Source organism: Hyla sarda, chromosome 5, assembly GCF_029499605.1.
Source record: "Hyla sarda isolate aHylSar1 chromosome 5, aHylSar1.hap1, whole genome shotgun sequence".
Taxonomy (NCBI): domain Eukaryota; kingdom Metazoa; phylum Chordata; class Amphibia; order Anura; family Hylidae; genus Hyla; species Hyla sarda.
Genome location: NC_079193.1, coordinates 16,788,237 through 16,811,721, shown reverse-complemented (window position 1 = coordinate 16,811,721; position 23,485 = coordinate 16,788,237). Strand labels below are relative to the sequence as shown.

At 43.8% G+C, this 23,485-nt stretch overlaps 1 protein-coding gene across 1 annotated transcript in view; it reads right to left on the bottom strand.

The window, feature by feature from the left end:
* Positions 1-23,485, bottom strand: part of THSD7A (thrombospondin type 1 domain containing 7A) — a 537,615-nt gene that overhangs the window by 43,109 nt on the left and 471,021 nt on the right. The window contains exons 15-17 of the mRNA XM_056518919.1: positions 21,955-22,149; positions 20,376-20,639; positions 14,210-14,388 (exon numbers count right to left, since the gene is read on the bottom strand). Of these exons, the coding sequence (XP_056374894.1) occupies positions 14,210-14,388; positions 20,376-20,639; positions 21,955-22,149 (638 nt within the window). The remainder of the gene's footprint in view (positions 1-14,209; positions 14,389-20,375; positions 20,640-21,954; positions 22,150-23,485) is intronic.

Genomic DNA, 23,485 nt, shown 5'->3' with positions numbered 1-23,485 from the left:
TAAGTTCTGTTCCCCTTCTTCTCCAAACACACCTTTGCTCATTCCGGCCAAAAAGTTCAATTTTATCCTCATTGGTCCACAGAACTTTTTTCCAAAATGCATCAGGCTTGTCTATATGTTCATTTGCAAAGTTCAAAGGCAGATTTTGTGGTGAGGACATAGAAGATGTTTTCTTTTGATGACTCTTCCATGAAGACCGTATTTGTACAAATATCTCTTTCTAGTGGAATAGTGTACCACAACTCCAGTGTCTGCCAGATCTTTCTGGAGGGATTGTGCAGTCAAACATGGGTTTTGAATTGTTTTTCTCACAATCCTGCGAGCTGTTCTGTCTGATATTTTCTTGGTCTTCCAGATCTTGCTTTAATTTCCACTGTTCCTGATGACTGCCATTTCTTAATTACATTCCAAACAGAGTATATTGACATCTGAAAATGTTTTGCTATCTTCTTATAGCCTTCTCCAGCTTTGTGAGCGTCAACTATTTTCATTTTCAGATTTCTAGACAACTGCTTAGAAGAACCCATGGTGCTGATTGTTGGGGCAAGGTCAGATGAGTCTGGGCATTTAAAACCTTTGAGATTGACATCACCTGGTCTTCCCAGATGATGATTGAGAACAATCCATGACACTGGCAGGTCTCAGCTTTGCAAAGGGGGCAATGCATGCTATAAATTCTGCAGGGTGCCCAAACTTTTGCAGATGCCATTTTTTAGTTTTCTGTTATTTTGAAAGTGTAAATGATGGAAATAAAATGTAACTTTTGTTGACATATTATAAGAATGTCTAATCTGTAATTTGATGCCTTTTTTGGTTTTTCCAACTTTCCTTGGCTTCTTTACGCACATTAATACAAATTTTTACCTGGGGTGCCAAAACTTTTGATCCCCACTGTATATACAAGAATATAACTACTATAATACTGCTCCTATATACAAGAATATAACTACTATAATACTGCCCCTATATATAAGAATATAACTACTATAATACTGCTTCTATGTACAAGAATATAACTACTATAATACTGCCTCCTATATGCAAGAATATAACTACTGTCACGATGCCGGCTGGCAGGTAGTGGATCCTCTGTGCCAGAGAGGGATTGGCGTGGACCGTGCTAGTGGATCGGTTCTAAGTCACTACTGGTTTTCACCAGAGCCCGCCGCAAAGCGGGATGGTCTTGCTGCGGCGGTAGTGACCAGGTCGTATCCACTAGCAACGGCTCAACCTCTCTGACTGCTGAAGATAGGCGCGGTACAAGGGAGTAGACAGAAGCAAGGTCGGACGTAGCAGAAGGTCGGGGCAGGCAGCAAGGATCGTAGTTGGGGGCAACGGCAGGAGGTCTGGAACACAGGCTAGGAAAACACAAGGAAACGCTTTCACTGGCACAATGGCAACAAGATCCGGCGAGGGAGTGAAGGGGAAGTGAGGTATAAATAGGGAGTGCACAGGTGAACACACTAATTGGAACCACTGCGCCAATCAGCGGCGCAGTGGCCCTTTAAATCGCAGAGACCCGGCGCGCGCGCGCCCTAGGGAGCGGGGCCGCGCGCGCCGGGACAGGACAGACGGAGAGCGAGTCAGGTACGGGAGCCGGGATGCGCATCGCGAGCGGGCGCCACCCGCATCGCGAATCGCATCCCGGCTGGAGACGGTATCGCAGCGCACCGGGTTAGTGGAGCTGCCCGGAGCGCTGCGGTAGTGAGAGTGAAGCGAGCGCTCCGGGGAGGAGCGGGGACCCGGAGCGCTCGGCGTAACAGTACCCCCCCCCTTGGGTCTCCCCCTCTTCTTAGAGCCTGAGAACCTGAGGAGCAGACTTTTGTCTAGGATGTTGTCCTCAGGTTCCCAGGATCTCTCTTCAGGTCCACAGCCCTCCCAATCCACCAAAAAGAACCTTTTTCCTCTGACCGTCTTGGAGGCCAGTATCTCTTTCACTGAGAAGACGTCAGAAGAACCGGAGACAGGAGTGGGAGAAACTAACTTGGGAGAGAAACGGTTGATGATGAGTGGTTTAAGAAGAGAGACATGAAAGGCATTAGGAATACGGAGAGAAGGAGGAAGAAGAAGTTTGTAAGAGACAGGATTAATTTGGCACAAGACTTTGAAAGGACCAAGATAGCGTGGACCCAGTTTGTAACTGGGGACACGAAAGCGGACATATTTAGCGGAGAGCCATACCTTGTCTCCGGGAGCAAAAATGGGGGGAGCTCTTCTTTTCTTATCGGCAAACTTTTTCATGCGAGATGAAGCCTGTAAAAGAGAATTTTGGGTCTCTTTCCATATGGTGGAAAGATCACGAGTCACTTCATCTACAGCGGGCAAACCAGAGGGCAAGGGAGTAGGGAGGGGGGGAAGAGGGTGACGGCCGTACACCACGAAAAATGGGGATTTGGAGGAAGATTCAGAGACTCTAAAGTTATACGAGAATTCGGCCCATGGTAGAAGATCTGCCCAATCATCCTGGCGGGAGGAAACAAAATGTCGTAAATAATCACCCAAGACCTGGTTAATTCTTTCTACTTGTCCATTGGATTGAGGATGATATGCAGAAGAAAAGTTTAATTTAATCTTGAGTTGTTTACAGAGAGCCCTCCAGAATTTTGACACGAATTGGACGCCTCTATCCGAGACTATCTGTGTGGGCAACCCGTGAAGACGAAAAATGTGTACAAAAAATTGTTTAGCCAACTGAGGCGCTGAAGGAAGACCAGGAAGAGGGATGAAATGTGCCATTTTGGAGAATCGATCAACGACCACCCAAACAACAGTGTTGCCACGGGATGGGGGTAGGTCTGTAATAAAATCCATACCAATCAGAGACCAAGGCTGTTCGGGGACAGGCAGAGGATGAAGAAAACCAGCGGGCTTCTGGCGAGGAGTCTTATCCCGGGCACAGACAGTGCAGGCTCGCACAAAGTCCACGACATCCGTCTCCAGAGTCGGCCACCAATAGAAGCGAGAGATGAGTTGAACAGATTTCTTGATGCCTGCATGACCTGCGAGATGGGAGGAGTGACCCCATTTGAGGATTCCGAGGCGTTGGCGTGGAGAGACGAAGGTCTTTCCTGGAGGAGTTTGCCTGATGGAGGCTGGAGAAGTGGAAATCAGGCAGTCAGGAGGAATGATGTGTTGCGGAGAGAGTTCAACTTCCGAGGCATCCGAGGAACGAGAGAGAGCATCGGCCCTAATGTTCTTATCGGCAGGCCGAAAGTGAATTTCAAAATTAAATCGGGCAAAGAACAGAGACCACCTGGCCTGGCGAGGATTCAGCCGTTGGGCAGACTGGAGATAGGAGAGGTTCTTGTGATCGGTGTAAATAATAACTGGAAATCTTGATCCCTCCAGCAGATGCCTCCATTCCTCAAGTGCTAATTTAATGGCTAGAAGCTCTCGATCCCCGATGGAGTAGTTCCTCTCCGCCGGAGAGAAGGTCCTAGAAAAAAAACCACAAGTAACAGCATGCCCGGAAGAATTTTTTTGTAGAAGGACCGCTCCAGCTCCTACAGAGGAGGCATCAACCTCCAATAGGAAGGGTTTAGATGGGTCAGGTCTGGAGAGCACGGGAGCCGAAGAAAAGGCAGACTTGAGCCGTTTAAAGGCGTCTTCCGCTTGAGGAGGCCAAGACTTGGGATTGGCATTTTTTTTGGTTAAAGCCACGATAGGAGCCACAACGGTAGAAAAATGTGGAATAAATTGCCTGTAATAATTGGCGAACCCCAAAAAACGTTGGATAGCACGAAGTCCGGAGGGGCGTGGCCAATCTAAGACGGCAGAGAGTTTGTCAGGATCCATTTGTAGTCCCTGGCCAGAGACCAAGTATCCTAGGAAAGGAAGAGATTGGCATTCAAACAGACATTTCTCTATCTTGGCATAAAGTTGATTGTCACGAAGTCTCTGAAGAACCATACGGACATGCTGGCGGTGTTCTTCTAGATTGGCAGAAAAAATCAGGATATCGTCCAGATATACAACAACACAGGAGTATAAGAGATCACGAAAAATTTCATTAACAAAGTCTTGGAAGACGGCAGGGGCGTTGCACAGGCCAAAGGGCATGACCAGATACTCAAAGTGTCCATCTCTAGTGTTAAATGCCGTTTTCCATTCATCCCCCTCTCTGATGCGGATGAGATTATAAGCACCTCTTAAGTCCAGTTTGGTAAAGATGTGGGCACCTTGGAGGCGATCAAAGAGTTCAGAGATGAGGGGTAGGGGGTAGCGGTTCTTTACCGTGATTTTATTAAGACCGCGGTAGTCAATGCAAGGACGTAGAGAGCCATCTTTTTTGGACACAAAGAAAAATCCGGCTCCGGCAGGAGAGGAGGATTTACGGATAAAGCCCTTTTTTAAATTTTCCTGGATGTACTCAGACATAGCAAGAGTCTCTGGGGCGGACAGAGGATAAATTCTGCCCCGGGGTGGAGTAGTGCCCGGGAGGAGGTCAATAGGACAATCATAAGGCCTGTGAGGAGGTAGAGTCTCAGCTTGTTTTTTGCAAAAAACATCCGCAAAGTCCATATAGGCCTTAGGGAGACCGGTTACAGGGGGAACCACAGAGTCACGGCAAGGGGTACTGGGAACCGGTTTTAGGCAGTCCTTGAAACAAGAGGGCCCCCAACTCTTGATCTCCCCAGTGGACCAATCCAGGGTTGGGGAATGGAGTTGAAGCCAGGGTAGTCCAAGGAGAATTTCGGAAGTGCAATTGGGGAGGACCAAAAATTCAATCTTCTCGTGATGAGGTCCGATGCACATTAGAAGGGGCTCCGTGCGGAAACGTATGGTACAGTCCAATCTTTCATTGTTTACACAATTGATGTAGAGGGGTCTGGCGAGACTGGTCACCGGGATGTTGAACTTGTTGACGAGAGAGGCCAAAATAAAATTTCCTGCAGATCCGGAATCCAAGAAGGCCATAGTAGAGAAGGAGAAGGCAGAGGCAGATATCCGCACAGGCACAGTAAGACGTGGAGAAGCAGAGTAGACATCAAGGACTGTCTCACCTTTGTGCGGAGTCAGCGTACGTCTTTCCAGGCGGGGAGGACGGATAGGACAATCCTTCAGGAAGTGTTCGGTACTGGCACAGTACAGGCAGAGATTCTCCATGCGGCGTCGTGTCCTCTCTTGAGGTGTCAGGCGAGACCGGTCGACCTGCATAGCCTCCACGGCGGGAGGCACAGGAACGGATTGCAGGGGACCAGAGGAGAGAGGAGCCGGGGAGAAAAAACGCCTTGTGCGAACAAAGTCCATATCCTGGCGGAGCTCCTGACGCCTTTCGGAAAAACGCATGTCAATGCGAGTGGCTAGATGAATGAGTTCATGTAGGTTAGCAGGGATTTCTCGTGCGGCCAGAACATCTTTAATGTTGCTGGATAGGCCTTTTTTAAAGGTCGCGCAGAGGGCCTCATTATTCCAGGATAATTCTGAAGCAAGAGTACGGAATTGTACGGCGTACTCGCCAACGGAAGAATTACCCTGGACCAGGTTCAACAGGGCAGTCTCAGCAGAAGAGGCTCGGGCAGGTTCCTCAAAAACACTTCGAATTTCCGAGAAGAAGGAGTGTATAGAGGCAGTGACGGGGTCATTGCGGTCCCAGAGCGGTGTGGCCCATGACAGAGCTTTTCCAGACAGAAGGCTGACTACGAAAGCCACCTTAGACCTTTCAGTAAGAAACTGGTCCGACATCATCTCCAAGTGCAGGGAACATTGGGAAAGAAAGCCACGGCAGAATTTAGAGTCCCCATCAAATTTATCCGGCAAGGATAGTCGTAGACCAGAAGCGGCCACTCGCTGCGGAGGAGGTGCAGGAGCTGGCGGAGGAGATGATTGCTGAAGCTGTGGTAGTAGCTGCTGTAGCATCACGGTCAGTTGAGACAGCTGGTGGCCTTGTTGCGCTATCTGTTGTGACTGCTGGGCGACCACCGTGGTGAGGTCGGCGACAACTGGCAGAGGAACTTCAGCGGGATCCATGGCCGGATCTACTGTCACGATGCCGGCTGGCAGGTAGTGGATCCTCTGTGCCAGAGAGGGATTGGCGTGGACCGTGCTAGTGGATCGGTTCTAAGTCACTACTGGTTTTCACCAGAGCCCGCCGCAAAGCGGGATGGTCTTGCTGCGGCGGTAGTGACCAGGTCGTATCCACTAGCAACGGCTCAACCTCTCTGACTGCTGAAGATAGGCGCGGTACAAGGGAGTAGACAGAAGCAAGGTCGGACGTAGCAGAAGGTCGGGGCAGGCAGCAAGGATCGTAGTCGGGGGCAACGGCAGGAGGTCTGGAACACAGGCTAGGAACACACAAGGAAACGCTTTCACTGGCACAATGGCAACAAGATCCGGCGAGGGAGTGAAGGGGAAGTGAGGTATAAATAGGGAGTGCACAGGTGAACACACTAATTGGAACCACTGCGCCAATCAGCGGCGCAGTGGCCCTTTAAATCGCAGAGACCCGGCGCGCGCGCGCCCTAGGGAGCGGGGCCGCGCGCGCCGGGACAGGACAGACGGAGAGCGAGTCAGGTACGGGAGCCGGGATGCGCATCGCGAGCGGGCGCCACCCGCATCGCGAATCGCATCCCGGCTGGAGACGGTATCGCAGCGCACCGGGTTAGTGGAGCTGCCCGGAGCGCTGCGGTAGTGAGAGTGAAGCGAGCGCTCCGGGGAGGAGCGGGGACCCGGAGCGCTCGGCGTAACAACTACTATAATACTGCCCCTATATACAAGAATATAACTACTATAATACTGCTCCTATATACAAGAATATAACTACTATAATACTGCTCCTATATATAAGAATATAACTACTATAATACTGCCCCTATATACAAGAACATAACTACTATAATACTGCCTCCTATATACAAGAATATAACTACTATAATACTGCCCCCTATATACAAGAATATAACTAACTAATATAACCCCCTCAGCCCAACCCTATATAAGTAGTAGTTAGCTACACATGGGTCATTTCTTTTCTAGCAGCCTCCCAGTCTGACTGGGAGAGCATGGTAAGTGAGCCATTACACCTTGATCACACTGGTGTGGTGCTGTGCGGTGTCCGTTGCTGCCGTGGCGCCATGTCTGCGGGGGGGGGGGGGGGGGGGAGGAATGCGGCCCATAGACTGGTTTGAGTGGCATTGGGGCCGCTCTGCCGGTGGGTCGTTCCCCCCTGTGGGCATTGGTGGTCGCCGCCCAGTGCTGCGCCATTTTATGCTAGGGACGTTAGGGACCCACTCTAGATAGGTGGCCTTGACGTGGCGAGTGGGCTTGTACTTTTTGATCAAAAATGTATACTAACACCCTGTTCGTTTTTGATATTATGCTGAGAAGCAATCAGATCATTATACAAGATTGTAGATGTGCGACCATGTCTGTTTTTCTACCTGAATTCATAACTACTATAATAATGCTCCTATACACAAGAATATAACTACTATAATACTGCTCCTATATACAAGAATATAACTACTATAATGCTGCTCCTATATACAAGAATATAACTACTATAATACTGCTCCTATGTACAAGAATATAACTACTATAATACTGCTCCTATATACAAGAATATAACTACTATAATACTGCCTCCTATATACAAGAATATAACTACTATAATACTGCTCCTATATACAGGAATATAACTACTATAATACTGCTCCTATATACAGGAATATAACTACTATAATACTGCTCCTATATACAAGAATATAACTACTATAATACTGCCTCCTATATATAAGAATATAACTACTATAATACTGCTCCTATATACAAGAATATAACTACTATAATACTGCTCCTATATACAAGAATATAACTACTATAATACTGCTCCTTTATACAAGAATATAACTACTATAATACTGCTCCTATATGCAAGAATATATCTACTATAATACTGCTCCTATATACAAGAATATAACTACTATAATACTGCTCCTATATATAAGAATATAACTACTATAATACTGCCCCCTATATACAAGAATATAACTACTATAATACTACTCCTATATACAAGAATATAACTACTATAATACTGCTCCTATATACAAGAATATAACTACTATAATACTGTGTCTATATACAAGAATATAACTACTATAATACTGCTCCTATATACAAGAATATAACTACTATAATACTGCTCCTATATACAAGAATATAACTACTTTAATACTTCTCCTATATACAAGAATATATCTACTATAATACTGCCTCCTATATACAAGAATATAACTACTATAATACTGCTCCTATGTACAAGAATATAACTACTATAATACTGCTCCTATATACAAGAATATAACTACTATAATACTGCCTCCTATATACAAGAATATAACTACTATAATACTGCTCTTATATACAAGAATATAACTACTATAATACTGCTCCTATATACAAGAATATAACTACTATAATACTGCTCCTATATACAAGAATATAACTACTATAATACTGCTCCTATATACAAGAATATAACTACTATAATACTGCTCCTATATACAAGAATATAACTACTTTAATACTGCCCCTTATGTACAAGAACATAGTTTGAAAAGCTAGGAGAATTGTAATTGTTACGTGATTATATATATATATACATACACACACCGATATATAGTAAATATATTTACTGTGCACATAAAGTTTATACAGAGAATTGTCTATAAATTGTTGTAAAGCTTTTGATGTGGTTATACTATAAGATGTCCACGTTAAACGAGTACTCCAGGATAGCGGTTTGCTTATTTTTAAACTTTCCCAGAATGCCGGCATGTAAAAAAAAAAAAGACTTGTCTCCCATCGTTCCCCCGATGCCGAAGACACCGGAGGGGGGGGGGGGGGGGGGGGGAACGGCGGGAGGTAAGTCCGTTTTTCTTTTTTTTTAAATGCCGGCATTGTGACCAAGTTTTAGGGTTCGTTCACAGGATCCTGCGCAGATTTGATGCGCAGAATTTTAACTGCAGATTTTGTAGCTGTGCTCAGTCATTTACCGTAGTTTAAATTGAAATCTGCAGCAGAAAATCCTGCGCATCAAATCTGTGTACGTGTGAACGGACCCTTAAGGTCTCTATGATGCTCCATTACAAAGGAATCCCCTCGGCCCCCTCTCATCTGAAGCCCCGGTGATTGATTGTCATAATTAATAGACACTCTAATGCCACATGTAATGCATCTCATATTTATGCTAATGTGTTATTCAAATGTGCGACATGAATAATTCACCATCAAGGAACATCCACAACATTCTCAAGGCAATGAGCACATCTGCCAACAGCAGAGTAAATCAGGTAGATGACATTTCTTCTGAATTCTCTTCTCACATGAGCTCCGGCACATGTCGCCTCTCCGCTCCAATCATGGGATTTGTGGGACGGCAGAGATATAGGAATGCATGGACAGACTATTTATCCCCAAAGTCCTCGCCTGTAGGTAGAAGTTTCTATTCTATATGTGTTCCCCAAGTCCAGGATTTAAATGGGTTATCCAATAGAAGGTGACTTTAGTTATTAGGTGTCATACAGTGATGGACATGCTTATCAAGCATCTATGCTTGTGTTGGTGGTATATGGTCATGTCCTGTGTCCCCCTATAATGCTGCTGGCTTGTTTTGGTGAACTAGCAACTTCCTGTTCCCGTGGCCTCCCTCAGACTACAATCCCCAGGATCCTTTGTTTCAAGGTAGGAAGTGACTTATTTCCCCTTCTACACATCGGTTGCCCCACCCATTGCAGCACAGCACAACCTGACACACAAGCTGTGGATCTGTTTGATGATGAATGCACGCACATGTGCGCCGGTAATGTCATCAGGGGGCTGGCTTCAAGCACAATAGATGCCGCAGCTAAGCCCCCTTTCAGCACCTGACTTGTGATGTATTGTCTCAGACCACAATTATGTAAGGAGCTCGGGCCCCGCCTTTTCCTTGCTGCCCGGGCTCCTTACATGACAGTGCGCTCAGCCTATCACCCGCCGAGGCGGGACATCACTGCGGCCGGAGATACGCTGCCTGCACTGTGATGTTTCGAGCCTAAGAAGCAGGGAGCCAGAAGCACCGGAGGAACTGGACACCGACATCTTTACAACAGGGGAACGTAGGAAGGTAATTTAAAGTTTAATTTTTATGTTTTTGCAGCCCGGGCACAGGGGGACTTAAAAAATGTACGCCACAGTTCTCCTTTAAGGGGTTGTGCAGCGCCTCTTTCTTCTGCCTGATCTTACACAATGTGGCACAGTGCCAAGTAACCTGGCACAGGTATTATGCACAGGTCTAATAATTAGGATGTGTACAGTGCCAGCCAGGTGCCGTGGTGGCTGTAGGCATTGTGCATGAACATTTCTTCATGTCCATTGTCAGATTAGACAGAAGAGAGAGGCGCTCTGTCATGTGAATGAGCTCAACAGTATGGAGGTAATATTTCATCACTTTGTGTAGACAGGTTTGATTTTAGAACTTTGGGGGAGATTTCTTATCTCCTGTGCAGAGGAAAAATTGAACAGTTGCCCATAGCAACCACTCAGATCACTTCTTTTGTATTTCAGAGGTCAACTTTTTCTCTGTTGTCGCTTTGCTGAGCTGCAGCTGGGCCCAGAGCAGGAGCGATGGAGGTGAGTACCGTTTTTTTCCCCCATAGTTAAAAAAAACCCTGCCAGATAATCCCATTAACGAAATGTCACTGGCTTGTTAGTGAAATATTTCAGCATTTAGGGGCCCCACTTTGAACTTTGCCCAGGGCCACACGAAGTCTAAAACCGGCCCTGGGTGTGGTGTGGGGGGTAAGTTGCCTTTGGCTAAAAATTAAAGGTGGCCATATATTCACAATAACTATTGGCCAAACATTAGTTGTGACGACAGTTGTCTCTCCCGACCTCTCTAGACACAAGAATGTTTGGTATTGCCAAATGTTCATTTGTTCTCTATGGGTAGGGGTATGCTGCGAGCACACAGCTTGGGCACTGGCTCCTCACCCCAAAATAAGAGGGTTAGGCAGCGAAAATTCATCATTTCTGACCCTTCTCTCCAGCAACATCATTTGGTGGTGAGTCGGGAGTCCACCATACATCTTAGAGAGTTGGCCAAACCAGTAGACAGCGGCTGGCTCAGCCAAGTATATTATAAGGTGTATGGGTTCCATAACAGCCAAGTATGTGGTCCTGTCTATAGGTAAAGATCTCGATACTAAATAAGTATTAGAGAAAAGTTTCTTTGGGACTGGCTCACTATCTAAGACGGTCTCCCGATTGGGATAAAGTAGCATTGGACATGATGAGTTTCAGTGCCTGATGCCTTTGTTCTGCCTGGAGATAACCTGCCATGAATGGTGTCTGCTGCAGCTTCCTCTTCTCTCCCTGTCGAAAACACATTCATGTTTTGCCAATGCAAAGAGCGCATGTGTATGGGGGAAGCAAGAGGATTAGCTTTAATTTAAAGGACTACACCAGTGGGAAAAAAAAAATGTTTTCAAATCAACTGGTGCCAGAAATGTAGACACTGAGTTCCTGCACTTTTTCCACAGCAGGAACACCAATCCCATTAACAGGAGTACTGTGGGACCAACCCTTATGTGGAAGAGTTCCCACACTTTTTTTTTTCCAGGACTTGACCCCTGGTTAAACACATCTGTAAATTACTTCTATTTAAAAAATCTTAATCCCTCCAGTACTTATCAGCTGCTGTATGCTCCAGAGGAAGTTGTGTAGTTATTTTCTGTCTGACCACAGTGCTCTCTGCTGACACTTGTGTCCATGTCAGGAACTGCCCAGAGCAAGAGAGGTTTGCTATGGGGATTTGCTCTTGCTCTGGACAGTTCCTGACATGGACAGAGGTGGCAGCAGAGAGCACTGTGCTCAGATTGGAAAGAACTACACAACTTCCTCTGGATCATACAGCAGCTGATAAGTACTGGAAGGATTAAGATTTTTTTTTTAATGGAAGTAAATTACAAATCTCAAAAAAATTGGGGTATGTGCAGCTCACAATATAAATTAATCGAGGCTAAATGGAAAGTATTTACACCAAAAAAATACTAGTACAAAATAATATATAAGGAAAAAAAGGGGGGGTACCAAATGCCTCTAGACTAATACCATAAAATGGTACATGATGATAGAATTACAGAAAAAATCAATAAATCGGACTGTGCTTCACTTTAAATGATGTACAAATTTAATATAAAAAATATTACAAATGAGACATAAAATAAATAATGCAAATCTAATACATAAATGCCTCCTACCACAGGGCCCTTGTGGGGAGGTATGATATTTGAATACAAAGCATATATTAAAAATTTTAAAATATAGCATGTGAATTACGTTCTACCGCTATCCCAATATATTGCAAACCGACATAGTGTACTTTTGTGCGGTACACTCCGTTCTCATGTGATTTAGACAGTAGAGATATCTATCTATATATATATAGATATACTGAGGAAAGGGTCATATATAAAGTACCCTGAAACGCGTCTAGAGAAAGAAATATTTACCGCATGACCACCGCAATCCACAAATCGCCATCACTTACCTCCGACACAACTCCATCATCTGCTGATTTTACATCTGGCTGTAATTCATCCGCCATTCCACCAGACGCCGAGAGATCTCCCACGAGGCTTTCCTTTCCTTGTTTCCGGAGCAAGACCCATCTATCTCCGAGTACATCTCCACCTCCGGAGCCACTCCGTGACCGGTGACTTCTCTTCGGCCTGCGGCAACCGGGCCCGTCACCGCAAGCGCATGCCAGCGCTGGACACAGCCTCCACTACATCTGCCATTGAGCCTGCAATTACTCCGTGACCGGTGACCTCTTTTGGCCTGTGGCATCCGGGCCCGTCACCGTATGCGCACGCTAGCGCTGGACACAGCCCTCACATATCCATCTCTCGGACGTCCAGCCAAAACTACCCTTAGGAGTTGGTAACTATATCACTTTGTGAACTGTTCTAAATCACATGAGAACGGAGTGTACCTCACAAAAGTACACTATGTCGGTTTGCAATATATTGGGATAGCGGTAGAACGTAATTCACATGCTATATTTTAAAATTTTTAATATATGCTTTGTATTCAAATATCATACCTCCCCACAAGGGCCCTGTGGTAGGAGGCATTTATGTATTAGATTTGCATTATTTATTTTATGTCTCATTTGTAATATTTTTTATATTAAATTTGTACATCATTTAAAGTGAAGCACAGTCCGATTTATTTATTTTTTCTGTAATTCTATCATCATGTACCATTTTATGGTATTAGTCTAGAGGCATTTGGTACCCCCCCTTTTTTTCCTTATAAATTACAAATCTGTATAACTTTCTGGCACCAGTTGATTTGAAAACATTTGTTTTCCACCGTAGCACCCATTTAATGAGAGGGGATAAGTTATAGATCGCGGGGGGTCCGACCGCTGGAACCTCCCGCCATCTCCTGCACAGGGTAGCGGTAGTCCGCAGGAATGGGGCATTCCGTCCCTGGCATGACATGTCGGCCGACATGCCCCCTCCATGTATCCCATAGAGATAAATAGAGGGGGCCTGTCTGCCACGGCTTCCTGCTTGGTCGGCACGGTGCTTCCTGCAGACCGCCGCGGCCCCGTACAGGAAATCGCAGGGGGTCCCAGCAGTCGGACCCCCAAACAATCTATAACTTATCCCCTATTCTTTCACTACAGTTTTCCTTTAACCACATAAGGAAATCTCCCATAATACAATGCACCATTACACTGTCCAACGTAGGTTCTAATTCTGCAAGGGGTTTGTTTGCCGGCACAGAGTTTATGGATCAAGTGGCAGCCAACAGAATTCTGAATAAATCATTGAATGCGTGATGGTAGAGGCCATAATGCAACTCCATTTTAGGATAAGACAGTGGTGTCAAACTGTGGCCCTCTAGATGTTGCAAAACTTCAACTCCCAGCATGCTAAACACTAAAGGTCTGTCTGCCTCCTCCAGAGGATGCACACTCTCCTCAAAAAGGTAAATCAAGGCTTTGCTTTCATCTTATCCCCTAGTGCAGAGGTCTTCAAACTGCGGTCCTCCAATTGTTGCAAAACTTCAACTCCCAGCATGCTGGGAGTTGAAGTTTTACAACATCTGAAGGGCCACAGTTTAAGACCACTGGTATAAGACAGGAAACAATGGAGACTGGAAGTAGAATATGTTTAGATTCTGCCGATCAGATATTTATCTTAAAACAGTCAATAACCTGGTTGGTATGGTCCAGTTTTGGGCAGGGCCTTCCTCCATTATACGGCTTCTCACGCAGCCATTTGGATCGAACCTTGACTCCGCTTCCACATGATTTGCTGCATCGCGACCAGTTGGACCATTCGCTGAGCTTACAGTCGGAGGGGCAGGGAATAATACAGGCTTCCTCTATGTATCCTGGTAAGGATAAAAGGGTAAAAAAAATTGTTATATTAAAGGAAATAATAGAATGTCATCAATCAGAAACAAGATGGCGACATCATACCACGACAATGTCATGAGGGAATCTAAGTGGGGTGCTCTGGATTTAAAGGGGTACTCTGGTGAAAAACAAATATATATATTTTTTAAATCAACTGGTGCCAGAAAGTTAAACAGATTTGTAAATTACTTCTATTAAAAATGTTGAACCCTTCCAGTACTTATTAGCTGCTGCATGCTCCAGAGGAAGTTGTATAGTTATTTCCAGTCTGAGCACAGTGCTCTCTGCTGACACCTCTGTCCGTGTCAGGAACTGTCCAGAGCACAGTTACTGACATGGACAGAGGTGTCAGCAGAGAGCACTGTGGTTAGACAGAAAAGAAATTAAAAAAGAAAACAACTTCCTGTGGAGCATACAGCAGCTGATAAGTACTGTAAGGATTAAGATTTTTATAAAGAAGTAATTTACAAATCTGTTTAACTTTCTGGCACCTGTTGATTTAAAAAAATAAATAAATAACTTTCCACCGGAGTACCCCTTTAAATCAACACATTCTATACATACATTGTATATTTATATAGAGCTGACCTGGTTGACCCCACATATTAGTACTGGCGGTAGTCACTTCATTTTCAATTACCATCTTCACTGTGCAGGACCCTCATCTTTTGGGCCAAGTCTACATTGCCACTTTTTGTAGTAAATTACTTCTATATCAATCTTAATCCTTCCAGTACTTTTTAGGGGCTGTATACTACAGAGGAAATGCTTTTCTTTTTGGATTTCTCTTCTGTCACGAGCACAGTGCTCTCTGCTGACCTCTGCTGTCCATTTTAGGAACTGTCCAGAGCAGCATATGTTTGCTATGGGGATTTTCTCCTACTCTGGACAGTTACTAAAATGGACAGCAGAGTTCAGCAGAGAGCACTGTGGTTGTGACAGAAGAGAAATAAAAAAAAAAAAAGCATTTCCTCTGTAGTATACAGCCCTTAAAAAGTACTGGAAGGATTAAGATTTTTTTAATAGATGTAATTTATAAATCTGTTTAACTTTCTGGCACCAGTTGATTAAAAAAAAAAAAAAAGTTTTCCACGGGAGTACCCCTTTAACTATTTAGTGACAGCTGCACTTCACAAGATTGCAGACAACTTAATATATTGCATTGGCATAATAGTTAAAATCAGTCAGCAGGCACTAAAATGGTTGCAGTGTAGTCCTCATCTTAGCCAGAAGGTAGAGGGGCTTCAATACTGAGTATCTCTTTTTTATGAGGACCCACATTATCCATATATCACTTTAATAGCCCATTGATTTCTGTAGGAACTGTGTAATACTTCATTTCCCCTGTGGTGGCGCTGCAGTTAAATTGAGCGTTTTGTATCAGTTTCACTCCCAGATTGCAGCTGATAATAATAATAATAACAACAATAAATATAATAATAATAACAACAATAAATATAATAATAATAACAACAATAAATATAATAATAATAACAATAATAAGAAGAATCATATCCCTGGTGGTTTAGGGAAGTAAAGTTTAGGTCAATAACAATAGTCCTGAAGGGCTAGAGCAGAGAATGGGTAACATTCCTGGTGAGTTAGGGCGATGCAGGAGTTACTGATAACATCCTTTGTGGTTTAGGTAAATAAATAGGGGGATAATAACAATAATAACAATAATAATAGTATCTATATATATCCAAATATATCCATGGTGGTCTCTAGTCATGAAGGTACTCCGGCCCCAACACATCTTATCCCCTATCCAAAGGATAGGGATAATATGTCTGAATGTGGGGTCCCGCCGCTGGGGACCCCCGCAATCCAGCATGCTGCACCCACCAGTAAGTACTGCCGGAAGCGCTGGAGGCTCTCAGTCTTATGCCTCCCGACCACGGGGACGGAGTATCGTGACATCACGACTCCGCCCCCGTGTGACAACATGCCCCCTCCCATAGACTTGCATTGAGGGGGCGGGGTGTGATGTCACACGGGGGTGGGGCGTGACGTCACACACTGGGGTGGAGTCGTGATGTCACGATACTCCATCCCCGTGGTCGGGAGGCATAAGACTGAAAGCCTCCAGTGCTTCCAGCAGTACTTACAGGTGGGTGCTGCATGCTAGATTGTGGGGGTCCCCAGCGGCGGGACCCGCGCGATCAGACATCTTATCCCCTATCTTTTGGATAGGGGATAAGATGTCTTGGGGCCGCAGTACCCCTTTAATGATAACATCTGTGGTGGTCTAGGGCAGTAAAGATACCATTAGGAAGTGAAGGGGTTAATATTATCATGAATAATAATATTATTAATAATATAATCCCTGGTAATCTAGGACAGTGAAGGTTTTATTATCATCATAACCGGTGGACTAAGGAATAATAATAGTAATAACAACATATTCACTGGTGGTCTAGAGCAGAGAACTCCTTGTAGTGCTGGGCGATTTGACCAAATGTGTGTATCATGGTATTTTTGTAACTTATGGCGGTTCCACAGTAAATAACTGTACTTCTCCCCCCCCCCCAAATCATGTGACCCGCGGACGCTGCTCTGCTCCCCCCCCCCCCCCAATTAATTATCAGCCCAGCGCTGCGCTGATCCAATCTGGGTACTAATCACGTCACCCGCAAGCGCTGCCCTCCTCATCCTGCTGTTTGTTGCGGGCCGCCGGCACTGGAATTCTGTACTGTACACTGTATCCCTATGCCCGGGCTGCAAAAGATAATTCCTACGTCGGCCTCACGCTCTTCCTGGGGACGGTAACGTCGGAGAGCCGGCCGGCTTCTTACATGACAGTGCGCTCAACCTATCACCGGCCGAGGCGGAACATTGCTGCGGCCGGTGATAGGCTGACGGCTCTCCGACGTTCCCGTCCCCAGGAGCAGGCCCGGACCAACGGGGGAAAGTAGAAAGGTGCGTTAAAGTTTATTTTGTTTATCTTCTGCAGCCCGGGCATAGGAATACAGCGTACAGTATAGAGTTCCAGCGCCGGCAGCCCACAAAAAACAGGAGTACGATGAGGGCAGCGCTTGCGGGTAACATGTGATTAGTTCCCCGATGGGGACAGCGCAGCGCTGGGCTGATAATTATTTGGGTGGGGGGGGGGGGGGTAGTGGAGCAGAACAGCGCTCGCGGGGTTGATAATTCAAACATTCCCGAGGGGGGGGGGGGGAGCCAATCGGTATTGCAGTGTGGGAAAAATTCATATTGTGCAGCACAAAAATTTCGGAATTCGGTATGAACCGGTATACCGCCCAGCACTGACTCCTTGTACCTGTACTGAAGGCTCCAGGACTCACAGACCAGTTTGGACGCTCATAGAGTCCCTGTGATTGGCTGTGTAGGATGTAATCTATGAGATTATTAGCAGGAGGAGGGGGAGAATAAAGCAGAGAACTTGCCCTAAACTAGGGAGGACCCGTCAGTCCTTTGGGCGAATTACATCCTGTGATCAGTTTATCATCCGGGAACCTTTCCAACAAAAAGGATTCTTCTCAGTGGACAACCCCTTTAAGTATTTAAGCTTTTTTTTTCCATAGAATATGCTAACAATTCACTTATTATCTCAGAACATTCAAAGGAAATAAAAACATTGGAGTCCATTGGATATTTTTACATATTTATATCTCTACTCTTCGGAAGAAGAAGAAGAGGCATTTTCTTATCTGTATGACACAGGAGATCTAGATGTAGACTCTGCTAAATTCGTATCTCCACAGATGAGAAATATTATAATCTTTGTAGCAGAAAGTAATATATCAAACGGAAATCAGAGGCGGCTATCTCCCCATGTAATCCAATAAAACATTTTATTACTTGTTTCACACATTGAATTATACTGGGAGCATGCATAATTAATTGGGACCATATCTGGCTGGATCTGCCTATGTGGGGCACCGGCGGTGCCGCTCACTTCAGCTTAATCAGCGGTATAAATCATTAGACTAAATTAATTTTCTGTAACTGGATTATGCGGTTTCCACCCAGTCTCGGCCTCTTTGGCTTTTTTTTGCATACGGAGCTTTATTTAATAACCAACCATGAAAACAAAATATGAAATGCAGTATTAGGGCCGTAACTGTAGATGTCGGCTTTATCTGTTTTATTCAGTAGTCAGGGAATAAAATTAGAGATAAAATTGGCAACATTGTTAGGGCAAAGAATGAAGGGATAATAAATAAGTGTAGGTTAAAAAAAAGAAATAGAAATTCTAATAATAATATTAATAATAATAATAATACCAAATAATAATAATAATAATTATTAATAATAATAATTATACTGATAATAATAAAATAATAAGTATTTTTATTACACTTATTACTTTATTTAGTATTATATATATATATGCAGTATTATTATTATATGTATTATCATGATATGATATTCATTTATTATTATGTGTATTTAGAACATATTTTTGTATATATACATATATATATATATATATATTTAACTAATATCAGTAATTTATATATTTATTAGTATTTATTTAATATTTATTGTAATTAGACAATCAGCATTATTTTGTATAAATATTATGATTTGTAATTATATATTAACTTATACTTTTTGATTTGTGTTATATGTTTATATTTTCTTTATTTAGATAGAAAAATAAATAAACATATAAATAATATAATTTAAAAAATGTAAGTTATTTTTACATTTTATATATTTATTTTTATGTAATATGTATTAATTTGTATTACATGCTTTTTTTATGGAACACATCTAAAATAAAACTGAATCCCAATCTTATAGATCGGCCATTCATTTGTCTAGTCTTGAGAGAGTAGTTTTGCATTTATAGTGCCCGGTTGTCTGGTAAAGTCAGGTATGATACTCTGAAGTCTGCTAGGACTGTAGCTATCAAGTCATAAGTGGCTTTTCTGGGCAGTTGGGGTTTTTTGTATGGGAAACTACTTTTTACCATTAAACTATGAGTTTTAGACACTTTTTAGTAACTTTTCTGGTGTGCCTGAATAAAGCGCGTGAACACAGTATAAGGGGCGGTGGGTTATGATGCTACATGGTATGCCAAAAATGGCCCAAATGCTGGCACAGTTTAAGCCAACTAAGAGTTGGTCTAAGCTAGGATCAGAAAGTCTAATAATGTGATTTATCAGGTGCATTCCTAAAGTGTCCAAAGTGCATTTACAGTTTTATTAAATCGGGGCCAGTGTGTGAAATCACCCTATAGGTCAAACCCCAGGCTTTCCAAAAATTCAAAGGAGAAGATGATTTCTAACCAAGACCAACCTTTAAAGGGGTACTCCGCTGCTCACCGTTTGGAACAAACTGTTCTGAACGCTGGAGCCGGGAGCTTGAGACATCATAGCCCCGCCCCCTTATTTCATCACGCCCCCTAAATACAAGTCTATGGGAGAGGCGTGACGGCTGTCACGTCCCTCCCATAGATTTACATTGAGGGGACAGGGCGTGATGTCATGAGGGGGCGTGGCTATGACATCTCGAGCTCCCGTCGCCGGCTCCAGCATTCGGAACAGTTTGTTCCAAACGCTGAGCAGCGGAGTACCCCTTTAAACCATGTGCTCAGCCCAATCCAAGAACCAGGCATGAATCACTCCATGTCCTGCAGTCTCTGTGATAACTTTCTCGCATAGAGGTTTTTGGTCAAAGTTTCGTCCATTTGTGAATTCATCAACATTTTGGACACCTAAAGGAAATCACTATCACATGTCATTGATTCATTTCTTAGAACCGAATCGACTTAGTAGAAAATCAATTCACACATCGTCTGTTATTAACAAATCAATGAATTGTCCAAACAATCAATTCGCTTGTATCTGCCTAGTGTCGATCCTCTAATGGCCCAAGCTCCTGAATCCCTTGATGTTATTCTTTGACATGTCTAAGTAACACGTCCAAAAAATAATAAAATGGGCAAAGTGCTCAAAATACATTGGTGACAATGAGAGAGTAAAATACTCACCGTGACTGTTACACCTTGAGGTTTCCACCAGCCGGTTGTTCTGGTCGTAGCACGCCATGGCTTGGTAGCGATATCCTTGGCCACACTCCTTGATGTCTCCTTGAACTTTCATTCCAAGAAGAACCTCCACTTTCCCTTCGGGCAGAATACAGTCCGACCAGTTCCCCACAGGTTGAGCATTGTACTTATCACACGGGCAGAACTGCGTCTCAATCAGTGGGTACAGCTGGGAATTTTTACATTTGTCTTTCTTCTTACTTTTTCCTGTAGATAAGACGTTTATGTTAGAGGAAGGTCTTCACCTGATGTTATCATAAGAACAAAGAAGTACTTGCCCCTTGCCGTGTAACTGCAAGTGGTTGCTATGGGCAGGGCTGGGCCAGATGGGTTGGGTAGGCCCCCTGGCTATCTCACCCTTCGCTTGACAGCCTAAAGCATTATCCAGAGGCCAGACTGCTATGGATCCTGGTTTACCTGGTGTTGATGTCGGCCTTGATCATACACACAATGCACTGTTCTTGCACCAACATGGTATGAAATAAAATTATGGGTCTTCTGTACATGCTGAGAATATGCTGGTTCCAAAAGTGATGAAAAATTGTAACACATGCACATACAAGATTTTGATGGGACAATCCAATGAATCAGAAAGGATAAGGGGCAGGGTTAAGGCATCCAAACTAATCCAGCCTAAAAAATTTAAGTTTTGGGGAAGGTTCATGGGCGCTCCCGTTAACTGTGCCAAGTTTTCCAATTGAAATGTTGGCAAGTGTGATTGCAGTCCAAAGTTTTGGATACAGGCAGTATACCTATTATACTGTATAAAGCTGCTCTGGGGTCTTGAGGGTAATGCCGCCTCCTATATGTTTAGTCAGTGCCAAGTGCAGTGGCATACTTAGAAAAGAAAGGGCCCTATGGCTACCATGGGCCCCATTGGGGTGTCAGGGTTTTGTTATCATGTGAATAGAAGAGAATTTTGCCCTCCGCACTCTTTTTATCTCCACAGAGTTTGTCACCAGTTAGTACCATAGGGATGGGACCAAGTAAGGCCAGGGCCCATTCTCTCCAAGGGCCCCATAGCTGTCTCATAGTCTGAAACCATGGTATATAAACCCTTGTTCAATTACCAGCCCTGTTCTTTGGAATTCTGGCACAAAACTGTCTCCATAATATACCATTGCTCCTTATGCATACACGGAGCTACTATATCTGATATTAAGAATGGATCGGCTGGCAGGTGACATTTGGTTCATTTTCATCAAGATAGCCCTCCACCAAAGATTGAGGCAACTAAACTAACATGGGGGACAAAGCTACCAAGCATTAGGGGCTAGGCACACAGCAGACATTCACACTTGAGGTTGAATTGCCACACAGTGAACATTTCCATCACATCACATGGATCTTATCCTGTTGCTGCAAAAGAATCCAAAGTCTAGTGCTCAAAATGTCAGATGACACCATGCCCCAAAATACAGCCAGTGCCTCCATGTATAGCATCTTGCACCTGACATTAGGCTGCTCATCTAAATTATTATTGGTGAAATTCCGTGACATCATAAAACTGGTAAAGCCATACCGAGAAGAGATCGCTTCCGTGTCCTGATGGCTCCACAGTCTCCATTACAAGGTGAAAATTTGGACCAGTTGGTAAACTGGCAGTCATCCTGGCATGGTATCTGGCACAGCTGGGTTAATGGAGGCAGAGGACCAGCATGCTTGAGGCATTCCATAATGTCTGATTGTACTCCATCCTGCCTTCGACAAGTGATGGCTAAAAGAATAGATAAAATTAAAAAACAACATATTTAATAAAAGCAAAATGTAAACTATTACAGACTAGAAATCCCTGCGTCCTATAGCAATCTTACTCCTTGGCCTCCTAATACTCTCATAATGCTCAGTCTAAGGCTCCTAATATTATAAACTATGGAGCCAGACCAGCTAAAATGTATCTTGACCCAGGCCCACCATGACCAGCTCCACATTTCCAAAGTACCACAAGCTTTTTTGATGAGATGAGACTAGGAAATGGACGAGTGCTATAAATTAGGAGCCTTTAGATCAGAGGTCCACAACCCAGTCCCCAAGGACTCACCCTGTTCTATTACAAAGGAGAAAGTGAAAAATCCCAAATTGTTAGTGGTCCTCGGGGACTGAGTTGAGGACTAGTGTTGAGCATGAATATTCAAATAGCAAATTCTAAAATATCGGCACTTCGCAATTTCACAAATATTTAGAATATAGCGATATATACGTAATTACGAATATTAATTTTTTATTTTTTTTTGGCAGTACACATCACAATGATGTGTACTGTCTAAAAAATCCCTCCCTGCTTTCAGTTTGTGGTCCAAAGAAGGCTCCAATATTATTTACTGTGTGAGTCGGTGTGGAGCATGAATATTTCGTATATGCGAATATTCACGAATATCGGCACTTCCAGAGGACACTGATCCCTCTCTTCTTTTAGATTGTGGGCCAATGAGAAGGTTGCAAATACAGCTGTAAGAGATTAGCAATATCCCTAGCAACCAATGGGAAAGTTGCCCACAGATAGTTAGTTGAAAGATATAATCGCGCATGCGCACTATATGAATTTCCTTACGAATTTCGCATTGAAAAAAGTGAACGAATATGCGTAATTCGCGAACATAGGAAGAATATTCGGCCATATATTTGCAAGATATCGCAAATTCGAATATGGCCTATGCCGCTCATCATTATTGAAGACCACTAATCTAGACTGTGGATCGGAGATAATCCCTTTACATGTCCTAACGATATACAATACAGTCCCCACTTCTTTTATTTTACTATGGGTTCTTCGCTTAACAGTGTTTGTCCCCATTTGTGTCTTGCTGATCTCCCATCTTGCATCACTGTTGTAACAATACTGTATCCCTATCCTAAAAAGCAAAGACCAAGGATAAATAATCAAGATCACTACACAAAATGTTACAGCTACATGTAGAGTATACATTTCATCGCTCTCATAAGGTTATCCATAAACATTTACAAGAATTGCACCATTGGTTTCCGGAGGACGGGTGATGATGTGCGGAGGCGCTGCAGGTTTTTATAAACCGTTCCTGATTAAGGAGATGAGA